The sequence below is a fragment of the Corvus cornix genome, chromosome 6, assembly GCF_000738735.6.
Source record: "Corvus cornix cornix isolate S_Up_H32 chromosome 6, ASM73873v5, whole genome shotgun sequence".
NCBI lineage: Eukaryota > Metazoa > Chordata > Aves > Passeriformes > Corvidae > Corvus > Corvus cornix.
In genome coordinates this window covers 24349345-24366330 of record NC_046336.1, presented here as the reverse complement: position 1 = coordinate 24366330, position 16986 = coordinate 24349345, and the positions used below count along the sequence as shown (strand labels likewise).

Genomic DNA, 16986 nt, shown 5'->3' with positions numbered 1-16986 from the left:
AAAAGCAGAAGAGCGTTTATAGGATCCTGGCAACATCAGCAAAGCATGTGAGAGGCTGCGAGGCTGAGACTGCATGTTGGCATCCCCCAGCTTTTAATGTACAGAATCATGCAGCTTTCTCAAAGGACACTTCGCACTTTGTTTGGCCTTGGCAACCATCAAGTTAATAGCAACACTGCTTCCAAAAAAATAAAATTCTAACCAAACACTGACTTTTGGCAGGGAAGAAAAACCCTAAGACACTGCATCATTTGGAGCGTGCACTGTTTAGTACTAATGCAAAATTTATTGCTCTGGCAAAACCTAAACACTAGCAGCTGCTGCCTCCTCCTCGCACTCCTCTGCATCTCCAAGGGTCTCGTGTCAGCTGTGCCAGTGTTGGGGTCGGAGCAGCGAGTCCCCCTGGGGCCGCGGAGCCGAGGCCAGGGCTCCTCCTCGGCCGGTCCCGGCGGGGGCCGGCGTGGCAGCTGCCACACATCGCTGACAGATTGCCTTGGGCTGGCCCCTGTTAGAGAGACACCAGCGACACGAAAGCCTCTCGGGAGGAAAGTGCAGCCAGCTGGGGATGAGGTAGGAGTGGAGGGGGAGAGCGTGAGCAGGAAAACCACAAGACACTTGCGCTTGCTAAAAATGATTCCCACCTAGTAATTTTAGCAGCTGTTGTGTTCTCCTGCCTACCTACCTTCCTGGATGAATTTTAAGTAGGAGGTGAGTGAAAATGAGAACGGTGACAAAATTTCCCCTCACCCCCTCCAAACCTCTGTATCTGCACATTTTTAACTTCCCCTTGATCCCAACTTAAAGACACAGTCAGTTATTTTGCCTAGTTAAGTGGTTTTTGTCCTGGCTGGTAAAAAGGAATGAAAATTCACACCAATGTTTCTCAAGGGTGGTTAAAAATAGTGACCTGTCGGGGAAGGATGGAGTGACACAATACCTCTGGTCCACCCCTGCACCCCTGTGCCGGTTTGGCCAAATTTAGAAATATATCCTCTGATAAAAGGCAGGTTACAACCAGCCCTCCCCCACCAGGTTCAGGGGAAAAATGAATTTTCCTCGAAGGAAAGTGAAAGAGATAAAACTATTTATTTAACAAATACACAGGAAAAGGATACTAATGCTAAACAATGAAGCCTCTCACTGCAGAGAGAAAACCTGGAAAAATTTCAGAGTCCTTCCGTAGTCTCTCTCTCCCCCTCCTTGGAGCCGGGACAGGGTGGTGGGCCCACCTCCAGGGCCAAGGCCTCGGTGGAAAGTCCTCCCAATGTATTCTGATGTTGAAACCATCCAGCAGAGAAAAGGGGAAAAAAACGAAGTCCCAGGAAAACAAAAGTTCAACTCTCCAGAGGAAAAGGAGCTGAAAAACTGGCCGAAAGCTGCCTGGGAAGAAAGCAAGCCCGGTGCATCACTCTGCTCTCGCTCTCCTGCCCCAGCTGAACACAGAGAGCCATCTCTATCTCTGTGTGACCTTGAACAAGCTGCAAACTGCTTTGAAGAAGTTTTGCTCAGTTTTTCCTCCCCCCTCTCAGGCTCAGTTTAAAGGCATAGAAAGGCACAAAACTAATTCCTGGGCATAGGGCAGCGATATGGGATACACATCATAAAGTCACCCCAAGACAACACCTCAGACCTCTGGGCCATGATATGGCTGTGAAAAGAAATGTGGCTTCCTAATAAATAAGAAATGAAGGGAGCCATGAAGCCATTGCTCCCTCCCACCTGGTGAAGGAGGGTTTCTCTCCAGCATGTGCCGGGGTGGGTCTCAGCCCTGCCCAGCCTCTGTATGGAGATGCCCCAAGGAGCAGCAGCACAGGGAGGTCACTGTGCCTGTCCCCTCACCCTACACCTGCTCGCTCACAGGTGCAGTGGCTGTGTTAGGAGAGGATGGGGAAGGACACCTGGAGAAGCCCTCTCAGAGCCCTGCAGGTGCTCTGCTGAAACACACACACACCAAAGCACTCACAGCAAGGGCTGCTGGAAGGGACCTGATATTTACACACAACCTGGGTTTTAACCCCAAAAATCTATATATCCATAGTGAACACAGGCTAACACCAAGCAAAGTGCGTGGAGTGCTACCAATCCAAATGAAGAATTGCCCCCTCAGGGGGGAGAGGTAGACTGGAGCGGTAGTTTTAGAGCCTGAAGTTTGGTCACCTGCTCATTTATACTGCTCTTTCCTGGGGCCTTTGGGACCTGAATGTTTTGCTGAATTCCTGAGAGATGATCAGGTGTGCTGCTGACCAAGTTATCTTCCATTCTTCTTAAACTCTATTATTCCCAACAATGACTGAATTTTAGGGGTTCGTTCGCTAAGCCAGCTAATAAATAACAAATGCTTTGGAGTCAGCATTATCCTCTGATATGATTGCACTGAACTCAAGTCAAAACCACCAGCGATTTTATTTCCAGCTGTGCTGCAGGACATCTTCACCACAGACAGAGCAAGCAACAGGTACTGATAACCTTCTGCAGCAAGGCCCTCAAATCTCTCTCATTTAAACATGGCACCTGTAGTCAAACAAGCTTGTCCTCATTCAGGTCCCCTGCAACAGAACCAGCTCCCTCTCCTGCCACGGGGAGGTTTCCTAACTCACAGCTACCTCCAAGTCCCTTCCTCTTTCACCATTTACAGCTCACAGTGAAGGTCCTCCTGCATCCCAGAGCTCTTAAATCACACCTTCCTGATGCTGCGGCTCCTTTCTCTCCCACGTCTGGCAGCTTACCCATGGCTAGCATAGGATGCAGGCTCTGCGTGGCTGCAGAGCCCCGTGGCAGATGTAGGGACCACATGGAGGCAGGAGAGCAGGGAAAAGGCATATCCAGAGCTGTACTGGAAAAATCAGAGCTGGTACTGGAGAAGGAATGCCAAGGCTCAGGGTAATTGTTGCCAAGGTTCAATTTTCAGTTCAATAGTGCAACAAATTGATGTTTTGGGCTGTGAAAATCCAAGGCAAAAATTCACCTGTGATCAGCTGGTCCATACAACGTCTTAAAACAGAGTCAGACCCAATTAAGAAATTTGCAGTTCAAGATCTGAAAGTTTTTTGCTTGAAGGTCACTGTCTTTTTAGCCTGGTTACTTCTAAAATGGGTAGAGTGTGCCTGTCCAACTACAATTTCTCAGCTAGCAGCAGGACATGCAGATTGGCCTTGAAATGTCACGTAAAATGATTTGTACTCTCAGTAATTCACTTCTTTGAGGCTCTGATTGTTGATATATTACTACCAGCAGAGTATACAGCATTACAAAAGAGAACAACACTTTGTACCTCAAATGTCTTGACTTCAAAGCATTTTAACTTTATAAACAAAGAGACATAGCCTCAGTCTAGCACCAAAGAAAGCAATTTATGTAAGCAGAAAGTCTGGAACAAATAATTAAAACATGAGACTAAACAAAAACATTTTTGAGTTTGTTGAAACAACTTTGAAATATAAACTCAATTTTTCTGTGTATATATACTTGCACTTTACCTAAGGGTGTGCTTTTTTATTTGTGTTGCATCTGGAAGCACATCAGTGGTAGCCACGTGAAGCTCGCGGCAGGCTCTTTTCCTGGAGTGCCCCAGCCTCATTCCAGAGGCAGTCGGGATGCGCCAACCTCTCTGCCAGTGTACAAACTTTTATTCTAAACACCCAGGTGGAAAATGGCAGTAGCACACCTGCCATCCTCAGCTTTTCTCAGAGCCACAGCTCCACAGTAAGGACCTTTTTCTTCAGTCACCTATTAGAGTTATGCAGGCTTTCTAAACACTAGTTTCCAAAAAAACTGTTCTGGACGATATATTCAGCTTTAACATCTTCCATCACACCTCCGTACGCCACTGCTCATGGCGATGTACAGCTGCGGTTGGGAAAGGCACTACTTTACTGATTTGTCTCATCCCGCAGGAGCCGCAGCAGCCCCTCAGGGACAGAGGGGTGCAACACACACAGCGGCAGCGCTGGGGGCCTCGGGGGGGCGGGAAGGCAGCTCAGCGCACCCCGAGCAGCGCACGGAGGCTGCAGGCACTCGCCCGCTGACCCCGCGCTCGAACCCGCGGCCCTCGGGCCGGCGCTGAGGGGCGGCGCGGGCCGGCCACTGCCGCGGGCACCTGGCGCCACCTGGCGGGCAGCGGGGCCCGGACACCGAGCGCTGTCACCGGGCCGGACCGGGACAGACAGGGACCGAGCGGGACACCGAGCGCTGTCACCGGGTGCTCTGACCGGGACAGACAGGGACCGAGCGGGACACCGAGCGCTGTCACCGGGCCGGACCGGGACAGACAGGGACCGAGCGGGACACCGAGCGCTGTCACCGGGTGCTCTGACCGGGCTGGACAGGGACACCGAGTGCTGTCACCGGGCCGGACATGGACAGAGCAGGACACCGAGCGCTCTGACTGGGCTGGACAGGGACACCAAGTGCTGTCAGCGGGCTGGACAGGGACTGGGCGGGACACCGAGTGCTGTGACCAGCCCAGAAAGGGACAGATAGGGATGGAGGGGGACACTGAACGCTGTGACCAGGTAGGACAGATACTTAAGCTCAGCAGTGAGAGGCAAAGCAATGCATGATCAACCCCTCCCTTGCTGGCTGTACCTGAATGACAGCAGGGCTTCTCAATACCAGCAGATCAGACCTACCACAAAGTTGACAGCATAGAGCAGCCCAGGTATGTCCAAGACGTTTCAGCTTCTCATATTCTTGCTTTCAAAAAAGGAACAGACTATGGTTTTTTTTGTGGTGTAAGTGTATTTAATTAATTTTCACATACAAATTAAGAGAATGCACAAAAAATCATTATTGTATCCAACTGAAATAAGCCAAACCAACGAAGTTTAACATTTAAAAAGTACAAAGATGAAACAGCTACAGTGGAAAGAACAAAAAGCTTTTCAATTCCATTTTTTTGCAAAATTACATCCCAAATATTACCTTGCACATGAGTGCAGCCCTCAGCGTAAAAAAATCCAGTACAAAATAGTTTTAAACCCACATATTATCATCCTGCAATGAAAATAAATTCACATTTGAAGAAAGCCATCGTATTTTTTCTCTTCGGTAACAAGATTATTGTACAAAACAATCATGTGCTTTTTCCTACAATCATTGATACTTTACAGCCTTAGTGATTCCAAAGGTGATGGTGTGAGGTTCCAACATTTGTTGCTGCTCAAGCATGCCACATAGAACATACATACTGCTTCATACAAATGAAATGTCTTCAGCTGATCACCTGAATTCTTTCCTTCTCATGCACAAACCCCAACAATAAGAGTTTTGCTGTGCTGGTTAGGCTATGTGATTCTGTGGTGACCAATTCTAACTTACAATGATGATGCATAAGAAGAAATCATAAGCTAATACCCAAGGTGGGCTGACTTCACAGGATCAACATGACAAAAAGGCAATCAAATGTATTTCTCACTCAAGCAAGCTCACTATTACTGATTACATTCTCAAAGTGCAAAAATAGGCCATATATTGAGAGCTGAGCTGTATTCCTCACAGAACCAGAACCCAGAGCAGAAGCACGCTTCAGGTTCACAGTTCCGTAATAAAAAAGTCCTGAGATGCTTTGGCTCGATTGAGCTGGGGTCTTATTGCCAGGTAGAGCTTCAGTAGTAGCCTAACTCAACCTAAAGCAACTTACTTAACCCAAAAGTCAAATTGCTCCACTGAAGCAGGTAAGGTACATTTTTATAAAGCAGTCTGACATAGAAAAAAGATGTAGCAGAAAAAAGATTAAACCAGAACTAATTTTTAAAAAACCCAGTTGCTCATTAAATCTATTGGATAGACTTTAACCTGAGACACGAAGAAAATGCCAGTGTTGTTGCAGACAGCCTTGAGAGCACTGGTCAGTAGTACTGCTTCAGTGATGAGACAAACAACAGAATAAGCATTTATTAGTACCAAAGGCAACACAACATTTCTCAGTTTATACCTAACCCCCAGCTGCAGAACCCATGCTGTCAACTCCAGCACCCCTTCTAACACCTGAAACATCCAAATACTAAGGACAATATCAACACTGCAGTCAGATACGCCCTGGGTGACCTTAGCACTTCTTGCAAAATACAAGGGGACTCTACCAAACCAGTGTGACTACCGTGGTAGTGCAGTTACAACATGCTTCAGCTATTATTTTATGGTTTTAATCAATACTATTCAATAAAAGTATAAAAGTTGGACCAAGTTAAATAAAAAACATGGTTCCATAGGTGCTACTCGTGGGATAAGAAATGTTTGGGTGTTTTTATGATTCATTTTTCACAGCATCAAAGTTGTCAAGAAAGGTAGGGCAAAAGGTCAGGACAGCTGGCCGCAGTCAGTAATGACAATCTTTTTGGAGGGCTTTCCACTCTTGGAACCAAAGCTCTCGATTTTTTTCACAACATCCATTCCTTCCTTTACGTGCCCAAAAACAACATGCTTTCCATCTAGCCTGTAAAGCAAATACACAAAGGCAGTTTTACTTAAAACAACATAAAGACAGTGTTAGCAAATCTTCATAGCTCTCACCTGCTGACCAACTCTACAGCAAAGGCACAATTGCTCTTCAAGTGACATGAAATACTTCTAGCCCTGGACCTTAAAAACATTCTGAGGGATAGCAGCCTTGTTGCTGTTACAGCCCTTCCTCAAGTAGCAAAACCAATTTATTTTCCATTGGAATCAAGTAATTTGGAAATAACATAAAAACAAAGAAACAACCAACCAACCAAAAAAAAACCCCTATCAACCCACAAGCAACACAAAAAACCCTAAGAAAACCCCAAACCCTTCAAATTCAGGCATCAATTGATGAAGTTAATCTGCAGGGCTGAGAACCTACCAGTCAGTTTTTGCAGTGCAAATGAAGAACTGGGATCCGTTTGTGTTGGGTCCTGCATTGGCCATTGAAAGAACACCTGGAAAAGCAGCAGCTGCTCGTTAGATTGGTGTAACAAGTATGCAGAGAAGACAATTTTTCTCTGCACATTTAGACTGAAGATCAACAGACAGAAGATGTGATGATCTCACAGTATCTCCAAATAATTTCTAATGGCAACTTCTTGCCTGTGACTATTCCCTCCTGCCCAGCCTCCATTGGTTCCATGGCAACAGTGTTAGTAATGTAATTATCTGTACACACCCTGAAAACAATTAACACCAGCAAACCTCTCCTGCGGCTCAACAGCAGCAGTCTCCTGGGATGAGAAAGTAACAATGCAAAAACAGAGACACTATAGAATTCATTCCAATATTCTTCTGTATGGCCTGGCCTTTGCTTTTTCTGGCTTTAATCTGAGCTTAAAAGGACATACCTGTGTTACCTAGTAAATAAGAAACCCCAGATCACTTTATTTTACTTCAGCAGTAATCATCTAAGTAAGAATTGAAGTCTATGACTTACAAAAGAGGAAAATAAAAGCAGTAATTTCACCTTTGGAGAATTTTTAAGCCCCTTACAGGCTGACATATATTTGCAAAGGAGTCCACACAAATAAACACATGCCAGGGACAACACATTGTTAAATTTCTTTGATACTTCCGTCATTACCAAGAGACCCGCAAACCTAAAAAACCGTATTTTTTTTTTAAAACACATCTTCATAAACAATGCTTCATTATAGGTTACAGTCATCAGAAGGTTAAAAGAACATGTTTATTTACCAGGTCCTACGTGCTTAAGTATGAAATTTTCATCTGGAAATCTACTGCCATAAATGGATTTTCCACCAGTTCCATTATGATTTGTAAAGTCACCACCCTGAAACAGAAATGGGTATTAACTCTACTAGCACACATGGACTATTTCATATCAGAAGTGATGCTATTGCAAATATACACACTTGCCCTAATTTAAAAGTGACAACATCAACAAATTTTCTTCAGGTTAAGGATAGCATGGCCACTCAATTTAAAACCATATAACTAGATGAAGGTACAGTCAGGCTAAAAGTAAATTTCTGCTCCAGATATTGCTGATACTCTGTCATCCATAACTACAACAAATACCTCTCTGTGTTACCAGCATTTCTCCCAAATGTGATACAACAAATAGCAGACATTTTAAGAAACACCTCAAAGGCCTCAAAATGAAATCACCTAAGTTCATTACCATAGGCAAGACCCCTCAACTCTTTTTTCCCCCCTCCTTTCTTCCAACAAGTATAAACCCTGTCAGGATCCCCATTAACACCCTTTGCTATTTCTAGGTTTTGTTGCTTGTTACACCAGAGCTATGTTAAGCTTATGTTAGGTGATTACATACTGCCTGCCAGAAGAGATGTGACCACCTGTCTCAGGTTAAACACAAAAAAATGGTTCAAACAAAAAATGCAGCCACGGTGACTCGTGAAGCTGGCTCCTAACCACTGCTTCCAGCCACCTGCCATCTCCTCTGCAGGAGTGACACCACCCGAGCCGGAGAGAACTCACACCCAACAGGTATGAAGGTCACATGCAGTATCACCTTCCTACGTGCATGTGACCTTCAGCTTCCCCTCTTCACCCTGAGTAATCTGCTACAGGTGGTGTCACAGCTACTCCTACGCAGCCCCAGAACTATGCTCTACATGCTGCATGCCATGTGGAGACATGGAATTGCGAAGTCCCGGATATGATGGCCTTCAATTAGGCCATACCAACGGCCTGAATCACTCCATCCAGCAAGTGCAGAAGCCACTGGTGTTTTCTCTCACTTGAAAATTGCTGAAACTTATGACAGTACTTCCACTTCAGGAATGACCTCCAAGTAATTCCTAAACATCAATTCATTATCTCACCATACCACAGAGTCAACCATCTAGTACCTTGCTTTCCAGTCCATTTGAGGGGACAAAGCAGGGAGGGCAAGGAGAACAAACTTACACGGAACATCACAAATTCATGACAGCATTCAAAGTAGGATTTCTATTTTTTTATATTTATGTATTTCTGATCCCAGAAAAGACTTCTAAACTCTATCCCTCCAGTCAGTATCACAAAACCTTAGCTTGCATTTAAAAGGCATGAAAATAGGTCCTTTACAGCACACCTGTCCTCTTTTCCTCCTTAGACACAGGTCATACAACTAGGGCCTCTTGTTCCAACAGATGTTTTTTGCTTAAAAAAATAATTGAGGATGGGAGACCATCACAGTCATCATTAATAAATAAAGCATGCTTACTTATAACCTTCGAACTTTCTTAAAATTTTTTCAGATTTTTTTACAAAGCCATTCAACAATGCAATGCTGTTTAAATGAAGCCTTTTTTAAGGTAAGAGAGGACCACCAGGAATCCAGTGCACTACAGCAGCTGCACCCTGCTCATCTGCCAAGCACAGCAGAAAAAGAGGCTTTCAAAAAGGTTTATTGTTGTTATTTTAAATGCTGCTGTTTAAGAAAAAAACATGTTAATATGCATGGATTCTTACCCAGAATTTCAAAAGATTCATTCTTTACACCAAAACAAAATCCATCTCAGGTGCGTCATCCCAAAAATCAACCCCAACCAACCCTTTTGGTTTCCTCGTCCCCCCCATATTAGGGAAGCGTTTAAAAAAAAAATTAAAACACATTGTCTATTGTGAGCAGATTATTCTACTAGGAATAAGGAATGGACACGTTGTTTGCTTAGCTCACTTAGAACAGTAAGCTGATTGTCATTCTACCCACAACTGCTTCTCCCAAGCAAGTGTCATTTTGTCAGCTATGTCCCACACTAAAGTACACTGCTGTACTACAGCAGAAAGCCTTCAGCCAGGCTTGTTTTGACCACCTACACATAACTTATGTTTATTTGTACAAAAGATGAGCTAAGCAACAGCCATTGCAAAAGGATCAGAAATACAAGTCATGCTGTCACTTCGTTGTGTCCTTATCAAAGGTTAGAGTGGAGCCATTTCAAATGTTACTACTAATCTGTTTTTAAAAACATGTAAATAATTTAAAAATAGATTTAATAATAAAATTTAAAAAAAAAACCCCATTACCTGGCACATAAATGAAGGAATCACTCTGTGAAAAGTGGATCCTTTATACCCAAATCCTTTTTCACCAGTACAAAGAGCTCTAAAGTTTTCTGTGGAAACAAAGCATAAAGTATTATATTCCGTATCATATGTGGCAATACGATCAAACACAACTAGATTAACCATGTTGCAAGATTATACACTTCAAAAACATTATTGTATCTTTAAAGTATTATCAATCTATTAGTTACTTCCATATTCTCCCACCTTTGCCTGCAGTCACAGGTTTCATTTTCTGACTTTTTTGCCTCTGTTCTTTATAGCACTTGTGAGGATGATGTCTTTTTTTTTTTTAAGGATATTTGTCTACTAGGAACTAAAAAGTACAAGGTTTTTTCAGAACCACTAAACATGCAGAGGAGGAAGGAAACAAAAGATAAACCACAAGAACTTTCTAAAATGAATGCACTAATCAGCCGGCGACCAGTAAAATAAAACCCCATATGCTCTTTGGAAACTCTAAGATTAAAGACTGCCCCTTTGATTTGTCCTTCCCCATTTGCTCAGGGGTTTGATTTTAATGCTAGCTAGTGTGGTTTTAAACATATTTATTCACCACTGTTAACCCAATATATGAACTGTACTATCTTAGTGCAAATCGCAAAATGAAACTAACGCAAATTGCAAAATGAAAATTTGTTATTTGGAAAAATAACAAATTCCATCTCCTCACTAGCACTTCCTGTCATGTTTCTTCATATAACAAAAGGGGAATGGAACATGAAAAAGTAGTTGCAAAGGGTAAAAAACATTCTTATTTCTGCAAATCACAATCTAAAACTTAAATATTTATGTACAAAATTCTGAAGATGCTGCCTTACCTGCTGTCTTTGGGACCACGTCAGCTTTCAGCTGTTAAAGAAAAATAAACCAACAAATTCATAAGTCAGCATTTTCATACGTACATAGAAAAACATTTACATGGGAAACTGGTACAACTGCACCCTCCTCCCAAAGTGGTAAGTTATCTGAAATCACAAACCATCCAAAATTCCAAGAATACCTCAAAACTTTCCAAGCATTTGGCCCACAATTAAAAACATCCCCTCAATGCAACTTTTAGCCAGTTAACAAAGAGTGGCTTGAGCAGTGTCTAATGATTTCATTGATCAACACATAACTGAGCAGTAACTAAGAAGAATCTTCACTATGGACCCCAAGGATCAAAGTGAGTTTGGATACAACTAGAGAGACCAGTCTTCCCTTGCCCCCTGCACAGAACCAGCTGTTGAAAACAACAGAAAAGGCAAAGGAAAAAGGAGAACAGAAATTGTATATCAACATCAACTGTGATGTTACACACACATTTGCAACCAGTGAAAACTTCTGATTTTGATTAATGTGCATCCTTCTACTAATCTTAAAAGGGCCACAAAAGCGGCCATACCAGCCAGACCAAAGTTTTACCTAGTTGGACATCCTGACAGTGGCCAGGAGCAGACACCTAGAAACAGCATGGCTGCAGCAAGAATTTAATGTCCATTCCCTAGGCTACTCTCCTCAGATGGCTATAACTTGCAGCTGAATATCACCACAGCCTAGCCAAATATTCAAGGCAATGCTGCAACGCACTCAGATTTTCTATAAACTGGGCACACTAAAAAACTGTAGCACAGAAATTAAATGCTACCACAAGAAATCCAGCAACATTAATGCTATTTTTTTTTAATAACACCATTCAGATTTTTCATTAATTAATAAGGAACTTGCACAGTAATACTTTTACCTATGACTCCCTGAAATGCTACCTCCTGAGAGCACAAGAGCTGGAAGAGTCCAATTGATTAATATGCTGACACTTTCAATGAATAAAAATATACTGGGCTCTAGTATCAAAGGAGCCTCTTTTAGAAAGAACTCTTATGAACTACATTTAAAAAACCAAATTCTACAAATACAGACCCAAAGTGGGTGCTGGAGGCAGCAGGTCACACTGACTTCCCTCAGCAGGCAGAATTCCTAAGAGCTTCATTACCTCTCCAGTGCGTGGTTCTGGAGCACAGCCCTCACTCTTTCCCATACACAGCGCATCTATATGAGGCACATGCCGGCCCTAAGGACACATGTACACAACGTGGTACACGGTGCTCACAGCGCCTTCTTTTTAAGAGTGGAGATTACAGAAGTTTTCCTGTTCAGGCTTTCTTTACACGGCCGAGTATTTCAGAGACGGGATTTTAAAGGATGGAGCCAGCTGGTACCCGGCTCTTGAGCGTGCTACCCGTCCGAGCAGAGAGGTGCCCTTCGCCGCACGTGGAGCGGGACTGACACCCAACAATCACACAGCGAGCGCCCAGCAAAACACTGGATGAAGCCGGAGGCGCGGTGGGAGGGCTCCACGGGCCGGCTGCCCCAAGAGCAGCAGCCGCCGGCGGGAAGGCGAGGGACCCCAGTGCCGCTGGGACCTCGCTCGCTCGTCTCAAGGCAGCGGTACACGACAGCAGTAAATTTATTCTCCTTCAGTATTTCTGCTTACACACTACGCAAGTGACCTTCCTTCGAGGCTCCCAACCACAGCAGGACCCTGCCCTCCCCCCGGCCGTCCCGCGGGATGGCTTTAGGCACCGGCCGCCGGCACAGGCGGGCACTCCCGTGGCACAGCAAGCGCTGTGCCCGCTCCAGCCCCGGTCCGAGCCCTGCCCGCCCCGCCTGAAGGGGCCGTACCAGCGCCCTCTCGCCCCCGAGGGTGGCCGGACAGCGGCTCCGGCAGGCGGGCGAGCCCCGTCATTCCCCGGGCCGCTCTCCCGCTCGCACCGGAGTGTGTGTGCCCTCGCCAGGGCCCCTGGAGCCGGTGCTGCCCGCCCGTCCGCCCTGACCTTGCCCGCTCCCCGGCCGCCATGCCCGGGGCCAGGCCGCCCTCGGGTCCGCGGGCACCGTCCCCTGGGCCCCACGCCGGGCGAGCTGCCCGCAGCCCCCGCGCCCGTACCTCCAGCACGATGCGTCCCAGCGGCTGGCTGTCGGCGCCCACGTCCAAGTACACCACCGGGTTCGGCGAGCCGGCGCCAGCCCCGCTGCAGCTGCGGGCACCGGCCGCCCGAATGCAGGCAAGCCCCAGCGGCGGCAGCAGGTCCCCAGGTGGGCGAAGCAAGCGGCGGGCGGCGCTCAGCGCCAGCATCCCGCGGGCGGGCAGGGCGGGCGCTGCGACAGCCACGGACACACGCCGGCAGACACAGGGACACGCCACCGCGGCCCGCGCCCTTTAAGGGCTCCGCCACAGCGCCCGCAGCGCCCGCTGGCGGCGGCGTCAGCAGCGCAGGGCGAGATGGCGGCCGGGCCGGCGCGGGCTGAGGCGCCCCGGGGCTGCCGAGCGGGCTGAAGGCGGGGCCCGGGCGGGGCCTGGGCGGGGCGGAGCGGGCTGAAAGCGGGGCCCGGGCGGGGCCAAGCGGGTCGAGTGCGGGGAGCCGGCGGCCGGCGCCAGGGGCGGCCCGTACTCCCCTCGGGGCGGGATGTGCGCGCCCCGGCTGCCATCAGTGCTGCCCCCTCCCCGCCCACCATTACACAGCGATTGTTAGGGGCTTTCAATGGCTCGCTTGTCTGTTTGCTTGTGGGGTTTTTAGGGTTTTTTGCACATTTCCTGACGGCCCCTTACCCCAGGGACCAACAAAGACGGGAAGTTTCTAAAATTTCATCATTCCACACAACGCCTCCGGAGAGCACCTTGGCGGGGAAGAAGGCGCAGTCGTCATAGGTGCGAGATAATTAATTGGGATCAGCGGGAAACGGGAGTCACGGGCTGCCCGTCACTCACCGACAGCAGCCCGGGAGTTTCGGCGCTGACGCGTCTCGAAAGGGGCGGGTGTGCCTGAGTCACCCCGCGCCGCGGTGCCCCGGCATCGCTCCAGAGCCTGACCTCCGCCCGGGCCGCAAACCTCCCCGAGGCATCACGAAAGAGAGCAGCAGCAGGCCAGGTTTAATATACTGAAATATTGTTCATGTTTTATATGAAAATAACAACACATATAATTTTAAGTTTTCCTAACTTAGCAACTTAGATGAAAGTTCTTAGTACATATGTCAGTCATATTTAGATATTACTTTGAAATCTCCAAGTTTCCATCCTGATTCCATATGTAAGTACTTCCAAAAGCTTTTCAAATTCTTAATGCCATAAGATGTCCTAAAAATAAAAAAGAAAATCAAGCATGATTCTAATAGTTATTTTCACATTTCTTGTATTATACATTAGAGTTATTCTAATGAAGGTTACAGAAATGTAACCATGTAATACAGTATAATAGAATCGTACAAAGACAGCCCCTATGTGAGGAATAGTAAACATTCGATCCCACGTAAGTTGTGTCAAGCAGCTAAAAGTGCCTTCATCAGAGACATTCACTGAATCAACAGAAAGCTGGCAATCAAGGCACTGCCATGACCACAAATATCAGGGCAGAATTATAATGTGCAATTACAAACAGCTGAGAAATCCTGGATGAACACACACTCCGGAGAGACCCTTAACCGCTGATGCTGTAGGGATGACTAGAGCAGGTACCATGCTTATTAACTACAGAACTATAGAAAGCTATGCGGAAAGGTCCATCTTGTCCTGAAGGCTCAAAGGAATGCCTAAGGAGGAGTGAAAATAGGGGAGGGGTGTATTATAGTCCAGTGTGCTTTCAACCTCCTACTGCTTTCGCTCCAGAGAACTTCCTGAGCTGGATGTGACTATGGTATGTAGCAATCTTTTTTTGTTGTTCATCCCGTGTACTTACCCACTCATTGGACCGGTCTTAAATCAGCAGCTTCCTTGGCAATGAACTGGAAGCTGCCCTTCCACTGGCCTGCTGCCCAGAGCATCAAGCATCTATTTGAATATTGCTCCAACTGCCTTCATCTAGTATGCCTTACTTTTTGTGCTGGAGGAGACAAATTGTTTGGTATCTATCTTTGTCATAAAGACCTACAGCTCTTTTCCTCTCATTTCAAGACTGAAGAGTCACAGCCAACTCAATTATTATTTATAACAAAGCTTTTCCATGTCTTTGGATCATCCTTATTACTCTTCTCTGAGCTGTTCCACTTCTATGGATTTTTGGGATAAGGGGATCTTTGCACAGTATTCAAGATAAGGATGAGCAATGACTTACTTTGTGCATACTGTGCTGTGCTGGTATTTTCTATTTCTTTACCAATAATCTAAAGGTGATTTTTTTTTTTTTTTTTTTTTTAATAAGAGCTAAATCAGCAATTCTACCTAGCTTGTCACATCTTCTCAGCTTCAAGTCCATTTCTGGTAAATTTTGACTTTTGTTTATCTGATCATCAACCCATTCTCTAGTGCCCATAAAAAACCTCACACTCCTTTTTAATAATGTTTATTTGCAGTAGCCACTAGAAGCCCAAATAAAAATTAGATGTTCTGTTTATACCTATAACACTGGACAGTTCTGGACCTGAAGGATTTATTACTTAATAAACAAGACAAAAGATGAGCAAAAGAAAATACCATCTTGTTTCACACTTAGGAAACACAGGTGAAACAGCTTTGAACTATTTTGCTCAGAAGAGTTCACAGACATCTTTGATAGAGCAAACAAAGCAGTTTTCCTCATTTTCAGGCCTTGGTGAGAAGACAAAATAGCAGTGATTTTTTAATTTGAGGATATGGATTGAATTATTATCTCTAGGTTTATGCAATAAAGCTACTAAATCACTTGTTATGGTCTACTCCTGCAGAGTCAGATGAATTACAACTCATGCAGACAGCTTGACTAGGATCTTGTGAATTACAGAGGTCACTTTCCAAGAAGGACAGAAAAAGGTCCCCAAAAACTGTCAAAGGCCACTATATCACTGCCAAATGAGGCTTAGAGCTAGATCAGCAAACTGAAATGATTTTAAGGGAGTTTTGAACACATCCATTTGTAGACATGTTCATCGTTGAAATTCTGCAACATAGGGCAGGGAGATAAGTACATTTGGCTAGAAAATGAGTGCACCCACACTAGACTAGATAGGCAGCAGAACGGGTGCAGACACAAGTCAAGAGAGGTGCTGCAGCAGAGCTATCAGAGATATGGGTACCCACCCTTACAGATTTCATCATCCCCTCTCCTTTCCCCCAAAATGATATAGAAGTTAGAGATGGATAAACAACAAGGGCCCTTTTGACATTAGTTTCTAAATAGACAATTTTAAACACCACCTACTAAAGGACCCTTCTTACGTACAGCAGAGAAATTTCTGCACAGGAAACAGAACCTTGAATGATACAGTAACAGAATTTCATGCTGATATATTACTTACAACTTAAAAGTCTTTAGAAAGACTATTCAGTAACTGATTAAATATTACCACCTCTGTGCCAAGACAGCCAGGAAACAACAATGGCAGTTAAGTGGCTCTTCCAAATAAAAAGAAGGAATAAATGCTTGAAAGGTGACCTAAAATTTGGGAATTTTGATTTCAAGGGTCTTGAAATGGTGTTACCCCAGCAGACAGACAGTGCCTTGGTAAAAAGATAATATACATTCCCAATTCTAGCTGTCCAACTGCATGCCTACTCATTTGTGACACAGGAATGTAGGTTAATTGTTAATCTTGGATCGATGCTGTTGGCAGATGTGATAAGATCGCATTTTGCAACCTACCAACTGCAAGAATGCAACTATATGGAACTCAAAATGGTCTGTGACCCATTTTCATATGCTCTTCATGGGACTGTGTGCTTGGACCATGCAAACAAAAACTCAAATAATAGGCTGCAGCAATCTACCATTAGGTGCATTCCACAGGAACATCACTTGATACTCTGATACAAGGAATTTCCACGGTACTGATTTTGAGATTCATTATAAGAACCCTTGCACATATGGGACATGGTTATCTCAAAGACTCTGCTAATCAGGACTGTTAGAATAAGGAGAAGTCATACAGGTACTCAGCTTGATTTTAAGTGAGGAGAGCGGGAATTTGCAGTGGGCATTCCCACCCTCTACCTGCAGAGCCTGGATGTGTTGCACTTCAAAAGACTCAGCCTAATTTTTTCTTCAGGGT

The 16986-nt window shown here is 45.3% G+C and overlaps 1 protein-coding gene across 1 annotated transcript; it reads right to left on the bottom strand.

Moving 5' to 3' along the window:
- Window positions 1-4804: 4804 nt before the first annotated feature.
- PPIF (peptidylprolyl isomerase F) lies at window positions 4805-13216 on the bottom strand. Its single transcript, XM_039554172.1, has 6 exons — window positions 12914-13216; window positions 10809-10839; window positions 9949-10037; window positions 7645-7741; window positions 6824-6899; window positions 4805-6433 (listed from the first exon to the last, which is right to left on the bottom strand). Exons 1-6 carry the CDS (start codon window positions 13100-13102, stop codon window positions 6298-6300), a joined length of 618 nt encoding a protein of 205 aa, XP_039410106.1. The 5' UTR covers window positions 13103-13216; the 3' UTR covers window positions 4805-6297.
- Window positions 13217-16986: the final 3770 nt, after the last annotated feature.

Bases quoted from the DNA above. Each gene is read 5' to 3' on its own strand.
- PPIF (XM_039554172.1), bottom strand. From the start codon at position 13,102: ATGCTGGCGCTGAGCGCCGCCCGCCGCTTGCTTCGCCCACCTGGGGAC. The intron at 6,900-7,644 runs GTAAATAAACAT...CTGCTTTTCCAG, and splicing joins ACTTAAGCACGTAGGACCTG to GTGTTCTTTCAATGGCCAAT. The intron at 6,434-6,823 runs GTAGGTTCTCAG...TTTGCTTTACAG, and splicing joins TGCACTGCAAAAACTGACTG to GCTAGATGGAAAGCATGTTG.